Source organism: Terrapene carolina, unplaced genomic scaffold (genome assembly GCF_002925995.2).
Source record: "Terrapene carolina triunguis isolate 2854851 unplaced genomic scaffold, T_m_triunguis-2.0 Scaffold233, whole genome shotgun sequence".
Taxonomy (NCBI): domain Eukaryota; kingdom Metazoa; phylum Chordata; order Testudines; family Emydidae; genus Terrapene; species Terrapene triunguis.
The window spans coordinates 12,813,153-12,829,340 of NW_020664584.1; the positions used below are offsets into that span (position 1 = coordinate 12,813,153).

At 54.8% G+C, this 16,188-nt stretch overlaps 1 protein-coding gene across 1 annotated transcript in view; it reads left to right on the plus strand.

Annotated features, from left to right (window-relative positions):
* The first annotated feature begins 626 nt into the window (after positions 1–626).
* LOC112113963 (CMP-N-acetylneuraminate-beta-galactosamide-alpha-2,3-sialyltransferase 2-like) overlaps positions 627–16,188 on the plus strand; it is a 16,388-nt gene continuing 826 nt past the window's right edge. Inside the window, exons 1-6 of the mRNA XM_024210446.2 lie at positions 627–735; positions 7,738–8,338; positions 10,631–10,821; positions 12,413–12,592; positions 13,516–13,561; positions 14,521–14,640. Of these exons, the coding sequence (XP_024066214.1) occupies positions 8,054–8,338; positions 10,631–10,821; positions 12,413–12,592; positions 13,516–13,561; positions 14,521–14,640 (822 nt within the window). The 5' untranslated portion in view covers positions 627–735; positions 7,738–8,053. The remainder of the gene's footprint in view (positions 736–7,737; positions 8,339–10,630; positions 10,822–12,412; positions 12,593–13,515; positions 13,562–14,520; positions 14,641–16,188) is intronic.

A 16,188-nucleotide genomic window follows, 5' to 3' on the forward strand; every position in this document is an offset into this window, starting at 1 on the left:
GGGCCATAACCCTGGCACCCCTGCAGAGGGTTGTGGGGAGGGGACAGCACCTCCCTGGCATACGCTGCTCTCTGGGATCCTGTGGGGTCTGGATCACCAGTGGGGAAGGGGCATCAGCCACAAGATCCCCTTGGTAGGGGCAGAAGGTTTGTGTCTGCCCCCTGGCGCAGAGGGCCCTATGGGACTGTCTGGGGAGCCCTGCTGCATGGGTCCATGCAGCCAAGGGGCTGAGAGCCATGTGGCTTTGCAGGGTCTTCTGGCTTCTCCCTCCCTGAGGGTGCCAGGGGAGGCCAGGCCTGTGCAGGGTTGCTCCATGGGAGCTGTGTGGCAGTCCCAGAACCCACTCTGAGGGGTGGCCAGGAAAGCACCTGCAGTAATGGCTCCCCAAACCCCCCAGTGAGTCACTCAGCCCAGCACAAGCTCTCCTGAGCCCTGCTCTGGTAGCCCTGGGGTGCTGTCAGTTAGCCCTCAATGCACATGCTCCTCAGGCCGTTTCCACAGGGCTGAGTTGTTATCAGGCTTCTGGGCTGCAGATATCCCCTGTGCTCTGCACGAATAGTTCCTGTTCAGAGAACGGAAGTGTGCTCCCCGCCCAGCGCAGTGAGCGAGCAGGGAGAGTGCTGGGGGCTGCAAGTCACATGCTGAAGCCCCCCCACAGCCTCTGAGGCTGGGACGCTCACTTGTCATCTTCACGTCTCAGTGCCGCCGGGTGAGGTGCCCCCCTCTCCCCCCCAGGTGAGTGTGCAGCAGCGCAAGTACGGGGCCTACATTCTGCTCTGGCACAGCAGCGTCTTTGTAACGCAGTCCGCAGGGCCATGTGCCAGCACACTGGCCCTGCCTGCATGCCCAGCATCTTGGCGGGCTGGGGGGAGGGGCAGGGAGACTGTCTCACTCGCTCAGGTGGGGAGCAGGTTCCTGGATGCGGCGCCTCCAGCCTGGGTCGGCTCTTTGTTGTTTTAGACCAGTCACCAGGGCTGCATGAGGCGGCCACCCCATGTTGGCTCTCCACTGACTGCATCTTTCCTCAGAGGAGCAGCATTTGCTTGGTCTTCACCCAGGCCCGTGGCGTGGCCAAGTGCAGCTGGGGAAGGGTCGGCTCCCATTGCGCCGGGCAGATGGAGGGAGGGCAAGGCCTTTAGAGTCTAGAGCTCCCTAGGAACAAGTCCTCACCCCCTCAGCTGCTCCCATTCGCTGCTTTTTGCACACAACAGCTTAGTCTCCTGAGGACTGAAATGCTTTGGTCTAGTTCAAGTCTTGGGGCTCAAACCAGGGGTACCAGGATCATAGAATCATAGAAGATTAGGGTTGGAAGGGCCCTCAGGAGGTCATCTAGTCCAGCCCCCTGCTCAAAGCAGGACCAACACCAACTAAATCTTCCCAGCCAGGGCTTTGTCTAGCCAGGCCTTAAAAACCTCTACAGATGGAGATTCCACCACCTCCCTAGGGAACCCATTCCAGTGCTTCACCACCCTCCTAGTGAAATAGTTTTCCTAATATCCAACCTAGACCTCCCATACTGCAACTTGAGACCATCGCTCTTTGTTCTGTCATCTGCCACCACTGAGAACAACCGAGCTCCATCCTCTTTGGAACCCCCCTCAGGTAGTTGAAGGCTGCTATCAAATCCCCCCTCACCCTTCTCTTCTGCAGACTAAATAATCCCAGTTCCCTCAGCCTCTTCTCGTAAGTAACGTGCCCCAGCCCCCTAATCATTTTCGTTGCTCTCCAATTTGTCCACATCCTTTCTGTAGTGGGTGATATTTAGTGACCTGCATTATACAGGAGGTTCCTTCTGGCCTTAACCTCTATGATACCATGGAACCCCCCAGAACCCTGCACTGGGTATCCATGTGCCTGGAAATTGTATTGCCTCTATCAAGGCTGATTCCCACTCTGTTACTCCGAGTGCAGAAGGTGGGACCCGCAAGGATTCTAAAAATTAATACTGGCCACTCCGGGCTTGTATTAAACTCCCAAGCTTACAGCTTTTCTCTGACCTTGGATGGGTAGATGCTGCCACCACTCAAGTGCAGAACCCCTTTGAGAGCCCAGGAAGGCGCACTTGGGAATTCCTTCCTGTGGGGTTCCCTCAAGCCCTTTCACCCCCCCTCCGGGGAAGAGCTGAGAAAGGGGAAAAAAAGGAAATCAGCTGTTGCCAGCAGCTAATTACACAGCATGTGCACAAACCTCTTAAGACACAAAAATCCAATTCTATTCTTAAAAAAGATAAATTTTATTAATAAAAAAAGAGAGAAAATACATCTGGGAACTTAGGCTTTTGCTAGGTTAAAAAAAAACAATTACAAGGATTAAGCATCAAGAATAGTTTTCTTGAGGTCCAGCTTAAAGGTTACAAGCAAAACAAAAGCACCTGGGGTTAGCACAGAGGAATCCACAAGCCATAAAGAAATGAAAAGAGATAAACCTAATCGTGTCTTCCTAGACATTTCCTGATCTGCTTACATACCTGGGGTTTCAAATGAGTAATTTCTAGGTATGATACTGAGGATTTTTCATACCTGGCCCCAAGCTTCTTACAGCATAGCTCTGCCCTGTCCCCTCTCTCTGGGAGAACAACCACAGACTGACAAAAGGGGAGTTGTTTTTCAATTTTAAAAAGTTCTAGTCTTCCCATTGGCTCTTTTGGCCAGGTGCCCACGCACTTCCTTTTACCTATGCATAGCAGTGAGACCTTTTTAACCCTTTACAGGTAGAGCAATTAGAGAACAGCTACTAAGAGGGATTTTATAGCCACTGGCTGGGTGGGTGTCCATAAAAAGGAGCTAACTGGGCTGGCACTGCTGAGAGGGATCTGGGAGTTGTACTGGATCAACAATATGTCAGCAATACGATGCTGTTCCAAAGAAAGCAAATGCAATTGTAGGTTGCATTAAGAGAGGCAGAGCGTGCATGTCACAGGAGGTGATAATACCGCTGTACTCGGGCTGGTCAGGCCTTAGCTGGAGCACTGGAGTACTGTGTCCAATTTTGGTCACCGCTGCAGAGAAAGGATGTGAAGAAACTGGAAAGGATCCAGAGGCAAGTGATGAAGACAATCAAAAGGATGAAATGCAGCCATATGAGCAAAGGCTGAAGGAACTGGGTATGTTTAGTTTGGAAACCAGGAGATTAAGGGGGGATATGAGAGCGGTCTTCAAATACTAAAAGGCTGCCATAAAAATGGTGGAGAAAAATTGTTCTCTCTTGCCACAGAGGGCTGGACAAGAGGCAATGGGTTCAAGCCACAGTATATCAGATTTAGATTAAATCTCAGGATAACCTTCCTAACTGTAAGAACAGTAGGACAATGGAACAGACACCTCAGGAGGTCGTGGAAGCTCCTTCACTGGAGGTTTTCAATGGCTAGACACAACAAGTCCTGCGTCTTGGCAAGGGTTAGACGAGATGACCTATGCACTCCCTTCTGATTCTATGAGTCTATCTGTATTTTTTTTAAGTGCTAAGAGTGATTAAGGAAATTAGAATTAAGCCTTATTTCTGTACTGTCGGAGAAAAACAGAGTTCTCACTCTTTTGGCTGGGTGCAGCAAATCAGATACTTTATTATCTCTAGCAATTGCTTGGAGGGAGAGAGCTGAACAGGTCTCTCAACAGGTAAACAATTACAGCAAGCATTTATACCTTTGTTACAGACAATAATGAGCAACAGCTGCATTTTGTTTATACATAGGTCATCCTGATAACTTATTTTTCTCACTTATTTAGACTCTCTTTCTCACTTATTTAGACATTCCATCTTATCTACACAAGGTCATAACAACTTCTCACACAGTTCTTTCCCCACTCGCCTCACACAATCCTCGCTTCTACAAATCTCGCGTTATTAGGGTTACAGCTAGCCTGTTTGCATTGACATCCCCTTCAAATCCCTGTCAGTTCTTTCTCTACTTCCACAGTACCTAGCAAATAGGTCAAAGAGATCATTAAAACACCTAGCAGTTCATGCTCTGACAGGGTCTGCCAGCACGGCTCCTGCAAAGGGAAATCATGGCTCTCTGATCTATTGGGCTCCTTTGAATATGTCAGTAAAGTAGTGGATAAAGAGCAAGCTGACATAATGTATTTAGGTACCAGAAGGTGTTTGACAAGGTCTGGCACGAGAGGCGACTGAAGAAGCTAAGTTGTCATGGGATGAGAGGCAAAATATTGTCCTGGCTCAGAAACTGGCCAGGACATGGGAACCAGGCGAGGGTTAAATGGTTGATTTTCACTGTCATAAAAGGAGAACAGCAGGGGCCTCTAGGTTCTGTCCTAAGCCCCATGTTGGTTAATCTATTTATGAAGGGCCAGTGGGCCAGCGAGAGAGGGAGTGAGCCTGGCCTCCTAGCCCAGTAGTTAGTGCACTCTCCTGAGAGACCCTGGGCCCGGGCCCTGCTCCAAGGACTAGTTCACTGTTTCATGCAAAGTGGAGCAGCTTCAACAAGAGAGCCCGGGAGCTCCGCCCCAGCCCAGACTAGCCTGCAGTTGGTGGGGAGGACACTGGCATGTAATCAGCCTGAGGGGTCAGTGCTTTAAAGACTGGATATATTGCGGGGAGGGTGGGGCTGACCTGGCTTAGGCACCTAACTCCAGGAGAGGGGCCCTTGTATGGAGCTGAGGCACCTCTCTCACCCCATGCATTGTATGGGGAGCCTGGGTGCCGAACTCAGCGCTGTGGATTTCACTGGGCAGCAAGGCACCTAGACATTAAGGGCTGCAATGCTCGGCCTGAGGCATGAGTCCCCTTTGTGAGTCTAGCCCCAGAATGCTTGAAGGTTCCTTCTATAGCTCTGTGGGGCTCCTCACGCCTAGCCATGCTCTGGGGTGGATCAGACCATGGCTGCCCGCGAGGGCGGATCCCAGGCTGGAGCTGCTCCAGGGCAGTTGAATTAATTTTGATGGAATAAATGGGCCGAGAGTGCCAAGGATGTTAATGTGACCCTATCCCACACTTAACAGTCAATGATGAGCACACCATTAAAAATCATTACAACCTTTTATTAACGATACTGAACGTCAGAAAGTCAGTTAAAGCATTTGAAGGATAAAGTATTAAATAAGGCTTTTATTCTGAAAACCTCCCTGGCTCCCTTGAGCTGTATAGAACTTTTACAAGGGGGAACAACCCCATTTGACAGTCTTTTCAAAGGTATTAAAGAGGGTAATGAACATCTGTGACTTGAAGGGCATGCCTGGCCCTTGAGCACCTTGGTGGAGTAGCCATAGGGCTGGACAAATTAGCACCAGAAGGCTTCTGGAGTTCTCTGGTTGTGATCTCCCTGAGGAGCGTGGAGTAGTGGTCCACCATGGTCAGGATTTAGGATTGGCTCCACCTTCAAGTGGTCCAGTGCTACCAGCTCTAAGGTGTGCTGGTCTCTATCGGCTGGAGGAGGGGCCCTGTCACCCACCCCGAAGTTCCTTCTGCTGGTGCAGACTGAGCTGTTTTCACATCACTCCTGCATGGCGTGGCCCAGCCCCACCAAGTACAACCTTCTGTGGACATTCAGCTCTCTCTTTTGGGGCCCAGAGTGGCCCAAAGCAACAGGGTAGACTTGGAGCAGCATCTCGGTTGCTCTGGGGCAGCACCATCTGGGGGATTTCTTCATTTTTCCTCGTGTCTTGCATACCAGTCTGCCCGCTTGCTCACGTGAATAAGCCTGCTGCTTCAGCAGTGGGTTATTTCTGGGGCCAGAGCACGCTGATCTCTGGTGGAAAGCCCAATGCCTTGCAGGGTAATCTCTAATACTCTATGAATAACAGGGCTGCGGCCTTGGATCTGGACCCAGAGGTCCTCATCCTTTTCAAACTCTTCCAGGGGTTTCCTGTGAGCCTCAGGGTGACAGCAGTTGCCTGGCAGCATGCTGGGAGCACTTCAGTGGGGATGGCCCAATACTACAAGGTGCTACATGTGCCCAACCCCCGCTTAACTCAAGCGAGAGTCAAGCTGTCACTGTGCCTCAGTTGAGCTGAGAATAGCAGATTCCAGACAGACCGCGGAAGAATAGGGCAGACTCACCTCAACCTGCTGGTTATCCTGTCATTCGATTATACTAAGCCAGTAACAACAGTGAACGTCTGTCTCACCACACTGGCGAACAAGAAGTCAAAAATGCACTCTCCTTAGGCATTCCAGCCCTTGGCTCACCACCCAGACACTGGACTGTATGATGAGTGGTTACTGAAAACCAATGTAATCAAATATAGGGTCCTTCTAATCCCAAGGGGTCAGCCACTTAGCCAGGTCAAAATATAACTCAGAACTTACCTAATAATCACGCTGATGCCAATCCTTTCGTAACTAAAGGTTTAATAAGAAAAGAAAAGAAGAGAGTTGTGAGTGGTTAACTTTTCCATTGACACCTTACATGACATACTTTGTATGCGATTTGTTGCAATTGTCTAACAGTGGTAATATCACTGATATAATGATTCTATTCAACCATACAGCATCACACTGCCCCTGGCAAGATGAGGCCTGCCCTTTCTTTTTGGGAGGATCCTTCCGGTTCTGGGGCTCTGCTCGAAGGGCAATTATTGTTTGGGGACTTAATGCAAAAGACTTTTAGCTTCTCTGAGTCAGGGCACAATGGGTGGGAAATCCCTCTGTTCTGATCTTATCTGCTGGAGCAGGTTTGGCCCCCAAATATTAAAACTAATGGCTGAGCCCTGGTTCTGGATCCTCACCGGGGGCTGGAGTCCTTTGGCATAGCTGAGTGTTCCTGAAACTGCAACGCTTTGACGTTCTGGGTTTGTCACATGCCGCACAGAACTCTTCTCTGTTGGGAATGGTGGTGTGAGGGTCTCACTGTGCATGTGCCAATGCCAGCACAAAGTGTGGGCGGGAGGTGCACGTGGGTCATTTGTTCCTGGGGCAGGGAGGGGATTGTCCTTGGGCCTCACTTAGCCAGAGCTGAGCAAGGACCAGCGTTGTTTTTCAAAGGAAATTGCATGGGAAGTCTATGTCACTGGAACACAAGGGCTGAGAATTTAAACAAAGGGGTGAGGTTCCCCCAGTGAGGCTGATGCCCCCACATTGCACTTGTTGCATAGATCACAGCTGGAAAATGGGGCTGAGTTAATGCTTCTGGGAGGAACCATAACGTTTGAATTTCTTGACTTACGTGTGTTTACATTCTCTGCTTGGACTCTGCATTAAATGTAGACTTGAGAGGTTCATAGTCTCAGAAAAAAATTACCGTAACAATAAATTACAAATACATTTACATTACTTAGAAAAACATATTGGAGCATTTTTATTACAGAAAGAAACACATGAAAGCCAGAACATTCAAACCACCTTAGCTCTGCCCCTGTAGCTCAGCTAGGTCCCATAGTGATGACCTACCCACAGATGTGGCTATGACATAGATGAACAGGAGGGTTTATAAGTCTCTCACAGGAACTGTGGGGAGCAGGGTAGGCTCTGCCTCCACCTCACTTGCCCACAGCGCTGGAAGCTTTCCTCTGGATTGAGGTGCGCAACTTTTGGTTCCAAAGTTTGAAAACTGCAGCCTCAGTTCTGTACTATCTTGGCACAGAATCAGTGCCAGTTGTGGTGTGACCCTCCCACCCAGTCCAGCTCCAGTGTAACTCCACTGCAGACCATACAGGTATCACCTCCTCCTGTCCTCGGCCTAGTCAGGGCTGTCAGACTCTGTCCTGAGTGACAGCAAGTCACTGCAAGACTCTCCCCTGGCACTGTAGTCTGTACTGATACTCATTATCTGGTCTGTTTCAGGCTGGGACAGAGAGAGACAAAGCCTGGAAGAAGCTGCCCCCTGCACAGAGCTATGGGGGACTGGTGCTAACGCTGACTTGCGATCAGGGCTGGAAACCTCCAGTGACTCCTGTGTGTGCTGGACATGCCTGTCCCTTCCTTCTGTTCTTGGGGATCTGCAGCTACCCAGGAAAGGCTCCTGTTCATCCTATAAGAGCAGGGAAACTACGACGGAGCCCAGGTACCCACAGGCAGTGACCCTGAACACCACACATGGGCCCCTCCCCATGGAACAGACCCACTGAAGTTCTGCAGGGAGGAGCTGGTGGAGTGAAGGATGCAGCACTGGAAGAAGTTGTGGGCTGCTGCAGCCCTGTGCATGGTGCTTGTCCTGTGGCAGGTTCATCAGTCCTTGTACCTGGGGCATTCTGGCTCTTCCTGGAGGCCTGGAGACATGCTGTGGCCTCTGTCCGTCTCAGAGGCCAAGCCCTGTGGCTGTGCCAGCTGTATTGTGGAGCTCAGCAGCTCAGCCTGGTTTAATGAACAGTACGACTCAGCGATAAATCCCCTGCTGACAGTGCACACCTCCAAGATCGCCCCAGACGTTCTGTTGTGGTGGCTGGTGAGTTACAGAGTCACAGCAATTAAACCAATGCAAGCACCTCCTACCATGGCCATTGGCGGCAGAGCCCACCCTTGGGCCCCTCAGAACATTGCGGCAAGGGCAAAGCAGTGGACTGGGGCACGGCACCATGGCACGGGTGGGTAGCAAACAAAGGGACGCTCTGAGTGCCAAGGGCTGGCTCCTTTGTAGGACTGGTCCCAGGAGACAGGCTGTAGCAGCTGAAGAGGCCAGCAGAGACTAGTGGGGATGGGTGCTTGCCCCTGCTGCCGTGCTCCCTGATTGGGGGGCATAGGGCCGGGCCAGGGTGCTTTCACATTCCCCAAGCAGCTGCCCACACAGAGAGCCTGTTCTGTGCTCCTCTCACCCCCACATGGATCCCTCTGGGAAGAGGAGGTTGGGGTAGAAAAGGGCAGCCACCAGCACGCCTACCAGCAGTTCTGGTCTGCAGGACAAGCTGCTCAGCTGGCCCCTCCCAAGTCCCTGCTGGCTGCTTCTGTCCACTGCGTGCAGCTCCCTGCTCTGACACTGCAGCTGCCTGTACAGCTGTGCTTAGCTCAGCCGGGAGCAATTCTGGGGGCCCAGAGAGTGGGAGCTGCAGGGAGCAGCCAGGGGCCCGTGAGCTGAGCTTGCACTCTCTGGCCTTGTGTTCACTAGGAGTTAGCTCACAGAGACACTCACACTCAAGGGAAGGCCAGGCTGTTTGGAGTGTTCCCACAAGATCACAGATCGAGGGAAGCCTGGGCTCCCCATCGGCGTTAACTTGGCCTGTTAGCTCAGCTGGCCTGGTCTGCATCGGGATGGGACTGTGTGTTAGCTACCTCATGGAGCCACAAGATCAGTGCTACACCCCCAGCTTTAGAACAGTCTCTTGGAGGAACCCTTTGATGTGCCAGACCCCCAGGGGTCTCACTCTTCCCTCAGGGTAGTGTGAGGGATCCCCCAGTCTCACTGCCTCCTAAGATTGAACCTCTGGGGCTGCAGTACTCCTGCTTCATACTGTGAGCTCTGTTCAGTGAGTCCAACTGAGACAGACTCCTGGGAGAGACTTGTCCACTCTGCAGGGATTAACGCACCTCACCAAGTATTTACAGGGACACTCAAACAGTGGTTTCAAACCAGTTGGGTTTATTAGTCCCCTGGCACACAGCATGGGAAGTCCTTAGGTTAGCACAGAGAAGTGAAGCTTAGCACAGTCCAGTCTGGTCAGCCCAGAACCCCAGCCATGCTGTAGTGAACCCTATTTTCAGTCTCTGTCTCTCTCTCAATTTGACCTTCAGTGTCAGTTCCCAGGTGAGAGAACTCCCAGCTTCCTCCAGAAGCCCCACTGCCCACCTTCCAGTCCTTTGGTCTTAAACTGGGCTCTCTGCCCAACCGCCCTGCTGAGAGGCAGCGAAATCCAGGAGGCACTGGAGCTTGCATTGTTTTTTCTGGCCCTGTTGTTGAACTGGGTGAATTTCAACCAGTTTCTTAATGACGCTTCAGTCCACCCAGACCTATGTCCCTTAGCATAGGCGCTGACTCCGTGGGTGCTCTGGGGCTAGAGCACCCACGGGGAAAAAATGATGGGTGGGTGCTGAGCATGCACCGGCAGCCCCCCTATCAGATCCTCCCCACCCCCCAGCACCTCCCACCCACCAGAGGGTGGAGCACCTCTCTCTCCTTCCCCGTGCCTCCTACCCACCACGATCAGCTGTTTCGCAGCATGCAGGGAGGCTGGGGGTGCGGGGAGGAGTGACGATGTGGCACACTCGGGGGAGGGGGCAGAACTGGGCAGGAAGAGGTGGGGGTGGAGTGGGGATGGGAAGAGGTGGGGCGGGTTGGGGCCTTGGGGGAAGGGGGGAGTGGGGGCGGGGCCTAGGGCAGAGCCAGGGGTCAAGAACTTTGGAAAGTCGACACCTGTGACCCTTAGTCTGCCCTGAGAGCAAACTTAATCCTTGTCCCCTACTGGGTAACCATGCAATGTATCAGGGAAACTGAGGCACACACCAGGGTCATACAAATTATTCAGAAATTCCCAACTTCATTACACCAACACACCTAGTGGAGATGCACCCGTGTGGCTAGCAGAGCTCCACTGTCAGGGAGCTTGGGGCAGCCCTGGGCAAAGTTGCGCAGGCAGGGTGGGGAGGACTGCAAAAAGGGGGTGTCGCAGAGCAGGAGCTGGGGTGTGCTGTGTGCCCTCTGAGCACAGTGGGGTTGGGCTCACAGCTCTTCTGGCCCCTGCAGAGAAGGCATTGCCTGCCCTTGCCCAGCCCCCAGGCCCTGCCACCCATGTTCTTCTTCCTTTAGAAGCTGCAGGGCTCGAAGAGCCATGCCCAGCTCCAGGGAATAATCCAGCAAATGTTTGACATTCTCCCATCCCCAACGGTGGATGCTTGGAACCCCTCCCGCTGCAGGACGTGTGCAGTGGTGGGGAACTCCGGGCGCCTGAGGGGCTCCCACTACGGGCGAGAGATCGACTCCCACCACTGGGTTCTGAGGTGAGTGGGACAGAGCTGGCTCACCCCCTGCTCTCCAGCCACCTCTCCAATGGGCCCGGCCCCCTGCAGCCGCTCTGGTCGAGCAGAGTAAATCTCTGCCCACAGGCCTGGGATGGAGCCCCAGCAAAGGCGCAGATGAACCCGGGACCCTGTCCTGCCCCGGGGGTGTCTCACGGCGCTGTTCCCTCCCAACAAGCAGTGAGGAGGCACCTGGTGCTACAGCCAGGCTGCTGAAGGCCACCTGGTCATTGGGCGGGAAGGAGATCCCAGGCCGTGTTGGAGGCACTCCCTGGAATCTGTATCACCATCGCCCACTGTCTTCCCTCAGCTCATCTGGGAGCTGCTGGAGGAGAGCGGGGCACAGCTCTGGGGCTACATCTGAAAGTAAAAAACCAGCCAGCTTGGGCTAGCAGCCCCAGTGAGCACCGGCCACGATGACAGACAGCTCCGAGCCCCCCCATTCCCTGCTGGCCAGGATGGCTCTCTTGCCCCAGCCCATCCTCCCAGCCATAGCAATAACCATACCCCATCCTTCCCTCCCAACCAGGGCAGGCCCTGAGCCCCCATCTGGCCAGAGTGGGCCCTGAGCCCCATCCAAACCCAGCCGGCCACGGCGGGCTCCAAGCCCCATCCCCCACCCAGCCGGCTAGGGGCGTGAGCTCTGGGGTGGGGCTGGGGATGAGGGGCTCAGGGCTGGGGCAGACGGTTGTGGGGGGTGTGAGGGCTCCAGGTGGGGGTGCAGGCTGCCCCGGGGCTGTGACGAGGAGAGAGAACTCCCCGCAGCTCTATCTCCCCGCAGCAGCACCTGGGCTGGGGGAGGGGGACGCCTCTCCCCGCCGCAGCAGCTCTGGCTGGGGCTGGGTTGAGGCTGGGGGAGGGGCACCTCTCCCCTGCTCACGGCAGGTCCAGGCCGGGGCCAGGTTGGGCCGAGGGAGGGGCATGTCTCCCCTGCCCGCGGCAGGTCCGTGGCTGGGCTGGGTTGGGTCCGGGGTTAGGGGAGAGGAATCTCTCCCTGCCACAGCCTTGAGCTCCTGTGCGGTGCTTAATAGGCTTTTGCACGGTCGCATGGCCACGCAGCTTAGAGGGAACTTAGGCCCCGATCCCCATCCCCCACCCAGCTGGCCAGGGCGAGCCCCAAGCCCCATCCCCGCCCAGCTCGCCAGGGCGGGCCCCGAGCCCCATCCCCGCCCAGCTCGCCAGGGTGGGCCCCGAGCCCCATCCTCGCCCAGCTCGCCAGGGCGAGCCCCGAGCCCCATCCCCGCCCAGCTCGCCAGGGCGGGCCCCGAGCCCCATCCCCGCCCAGCTGGCCAGGGCGGGCCCCGAGCCCCATCCCCGCCCAGCTGGCCAGGGCGGGCCCCGAGCCCCATCCTCGCCCAGCTGGCTAGGGCGTGCCCCAGTCTCCATCCTCACCCAGCTGACTAGGGCGAGCCCTGATCCCCATCCTAGCCCAGCTGGCCAGGGCAGGCTCTGAGCCCCATCCCCGCCCAGCTGGCCAGGAAGGGCCCCTGGGAGGTTGAGAGTGCAGGGTCCCAGCATGTATGGCCAGGCGTGCTACAGCAGACTGAGCTGCGCTCTCTCCTCGTGCCCCCAGGATGAACAGGGCACAGACTGCTGGGTTCGAGGAGGATGTCGGCACGAGGACAACGCACCGCTTTATGTACCCAGAGAGCGCTGTGGACCTCCAGCCTGGGGTCCACCTGGTGCTGGTCCCCTTTAAACCACTGGACCTGAAATGGGTGACCAGTGCCTTCTCTACAGGCGAGCTGCGCTAGTGAGCATGGGGCCTGATCTGCTGGGGGGGATCCTTTGAGGGCAGTGTCCCAGGCAGGAGGCTCCAGATGGGCATGGCTCATTTGCCCCTGGTGGAGGCTGAGCAGTCTCTGGGGTTCCCCCAAGATGCAAGGCCTGAGGTGGCTCTGGGGGTGCTGGCTCATCCCATGGGGCAGTGGGCTTCAGTGTGCCCACAGCACAAATCCCCACACGAGATGGGGCTTAGGTGGTGCCCAGGCTCCATTGACTTATGGAAGCTGATTCACCCCTTTGTCCAAGGAGAGGGGACTCGGGAGCCCCCCCAGAAGGATGACCCCACCCTAGGATGAGGGATGGAGGGTCCCCAGGACACTGGCGCTGCCCCTCCCCCCAGGATGGGGGCTTTGCTCTGGGAAGCTAGATTGCTCCTGCCTCGTCCCTTGAGGGGGCTCAGTGGTTCCCTTGGGAGGTTGATAGGCTCAAGGGCTCCTCCCCCTCAGGCTGGGGCGCACACCAGACATGATGTTCAGCTTGGCGCACTGAACCCCAGAGGGTGGCGAAGGACAGGGCAGACCTGAAGCGGGTTAGAGAGGGTGAGAACATTTGTACAGATCTCGGGGAAGGGCCATGTCTCATGGCTGATGGCTCCAGCACTGGTGTTCAGACACGCTCCACAGCGCCCAGGGGCTGGCTCAGTGGCTTAATGGCATTGTGCTGAAAGGCATCCTGGCTCCTGAGCTGAGGTCAGTGCATGGCGCCAAGGAGACAGCAGTTCCAGCAGATGCACCGATGAGGAGGCAGCCACTCAGCTCCCGAGAAGGTCTGCGCAGGCATTAGCCTCATCCCTGGTGGATTGTAGAAGTCATGGGTGGGGCCAGAAGAAAGCCGTGCATAGGGTACGGAGGACACCACTTTCCACTGACCACGCTTCCTCTTCCTTTGTAGCACGTACACAAGAGTCAAACAGTTCATTGAAGCCGACAGAAGCAAGGTAAGGGCTGGCTGGGGACACAGCCAGCACCAGCCACCTCATGTGCTGGACATTTGCTTCCCGACTCTGGGTAGAGGATGGGCAGTCTGTGGGGAGGACGGTTATCAGAGGCCCTTACGGTTACATTGCCAGACGTTTACAGTTTCCTGACACTGCTTAATGGGGGGGGGGGGCGGGGTCTAAGAATTTCCGTAAACTTTGATCAAGTGGCCAAGGACTAACCATGGAACCCGCTTGCGTGGGAAGCTGGCGACACAAAGTCTGTATGTTGGAGTCTGGCGCAGGTGCTTGTAAAGTGGCTTCCAGCATGTTAAAGGCCTGATGGCCAGTTGTGCTCTGGGATCCCTGAGACACACTAGGAATCCAGTCGTTCAGGAGACAAACCAGTCCAGCCTCACAGACCGTGTTCCTCAGAACCGGCTGCAGGAGCTCTCCATCTTTCCTAGCTAGCCAGTGCAGAGCTCCAAGCTCCTAACGCGGCTCGGGCACGAGAGCTCTGCCAAACCCTCCTGGCCAGCCAAGCGTAGCATTCCCAGGCCTGGCCATTTCCAGCAGCAGCTGGTTACAGTTTCCCAGAAGGCTCTCAGGAGTGGGCTGCCCCTGTGGCGCGTGTTCTCCTGCTGTGCACCGGGTGGTACGCACTGCCCGCAGCACGCCAAGACGCAGGATGGGCCATTCGTCTCAGAGCAGACTAATCCAATAGAGCTCCTGCCCTGATGGGAGCAAAGTTCACCCTTTCTAGGTACTAATCTCTGCCCCATCAGCGAGTGCCCAGCCCTGTGCACACGGTCCCAGACGGGCTCTCACTGTGATATTCTCTAGCCCTTCCAGGACAGCACACAGGAGTGTCAGCAGTGAGCAGGGGTGGGTCTGCGCCTTCCGGGCATGGCCTCTTGGTACTGGGTAGGATGATGACAGAATCTCATAGCATTGGCCCTGTTCTGTTCTCCTCCTCGCAGGTGCTAATCTTGAACCCTGCCTTTCTCAAATACATCCATGACAAGTGGACCCAGCACCATGGGAGGTATCCATCCACTGGCCTCACAGCATTGCTCTTTGCCTTGCACACCTGTGATCAGGTAAGTTCCGAGTGGGTGGGGCCAATGCCCTTGGCCTGTGATGAGGGCAGGAAAAGTTGGAGACAGATGTTGTCCAGACGCTATGATCAGAGGAGTCTGGAGCAGATGCCAGGTTCAGCCTCCATGCTGAGACCATAGGCAGCCAGCTCACACACCACCCTTGCTGCAGCTGGCTGCCCGTAGGCCCCCTTGGTGCCCCTGCTCGCCTCTGCCCCAAATTGCAGCATGGTACCAGGTCAACACAGCGTGGTTCCAGGGCAGCTCAACATGGTACCTGGGCAGCTCAGCATGGTACCCATGCATAAGTCCATAAGAACAGCCACACTGGGTCAGATCAAAGGTCCATCTAGCCCAGTATCCTGTCTTCCGACAGTGGCCAATGCCAGGTGCTCCAGAGAGAATGAACAGAACAGGTAATCATCAAGTGATCCATCCCCCGTTACCCATTCACAGCTTCTGGCAAACAGAGGCTAGGGACACCATCCCTGCCCATATAGAGGCATTATGATATTTTCTATCACTTTCCTAATGATCTCCCAACATTCTGTTCGCTTTTTTGACTGCCACTGAACATTGAGCAGATGTTTTCAGAGAACTATCCACAATGACTCCAAGATCTCTTTCTTGAGTGGTAACAGCTAATTTAGACCCCATCATTTTATATGTATAGTTGGGATTATGTTTTCCAATGTGCATTACTTTGCATTTATCAACATTGAATTTCATCTGCCATTTTGTAAAAAGCAACAGAGGGTCCTGTGGCACCTTTAAGACTAACAGAAGTATTGGGAGCATAAGCTTTCGTGGATAAGAACCTCACTTCTTCATCTGCCATTTTGTTTCCCAGTCACCCAGTTTTGTGAGATCCCTTTGTAACTCTTCACAGTCAGTGTTAGACTTAACTATCTTGAGTAGTTTTGTATCATCTGCAAATTTTGGCACCTCACTGTTTACCCCTTTTTCCAGATCATGTATGAATATGTTGAATAGGCCTGGTCCCAGTACAGACCCCTGAGGGACACCACTATTTACCTCTCTCCATTCTGAAAACTGGCCATTTTGCCCTATCTTTTGTTTCCTGTCTTTTAACCAGTTACGATCCATAAGAGGAGCTTCCCTTTAGCAGCAGGTCAGCGTGGTACCCGGGCAGGTCAGCGTGGTACCTGAGCAGGCCAGCGTGGTACCTGGGCAGCTCAACATGATATCAGGGGAGCTCAGCATGGTACCCGGGCAGTGCAACGTGGTACCTGGGCAACTCAACGTGATATCAGGGGAGCTCAGCATGGTACCCAGGCAGTGCAACGTGGTACCTGGGCAGTGCAGTGTGGTACCCGGGCAGTGCAGCATGGGGCCTGGGCAGCTCAGCGTGGTCCCCGGGGAGCTCAGCGTAGTACCAGGGCAGCTCAGCGTGGGGCCTGGGCAGCTCAGCGTGGGGAGCTCAGCATGGGGCCTGGGGAGCTCAGCGTGGTCCCCGGGGAGCTCAGCGTGGGGCCTGGGCAGATCAGCGTGGTCCCTGAGGAGCTCAGCATGGAGCCTGGGCAGCTCAGC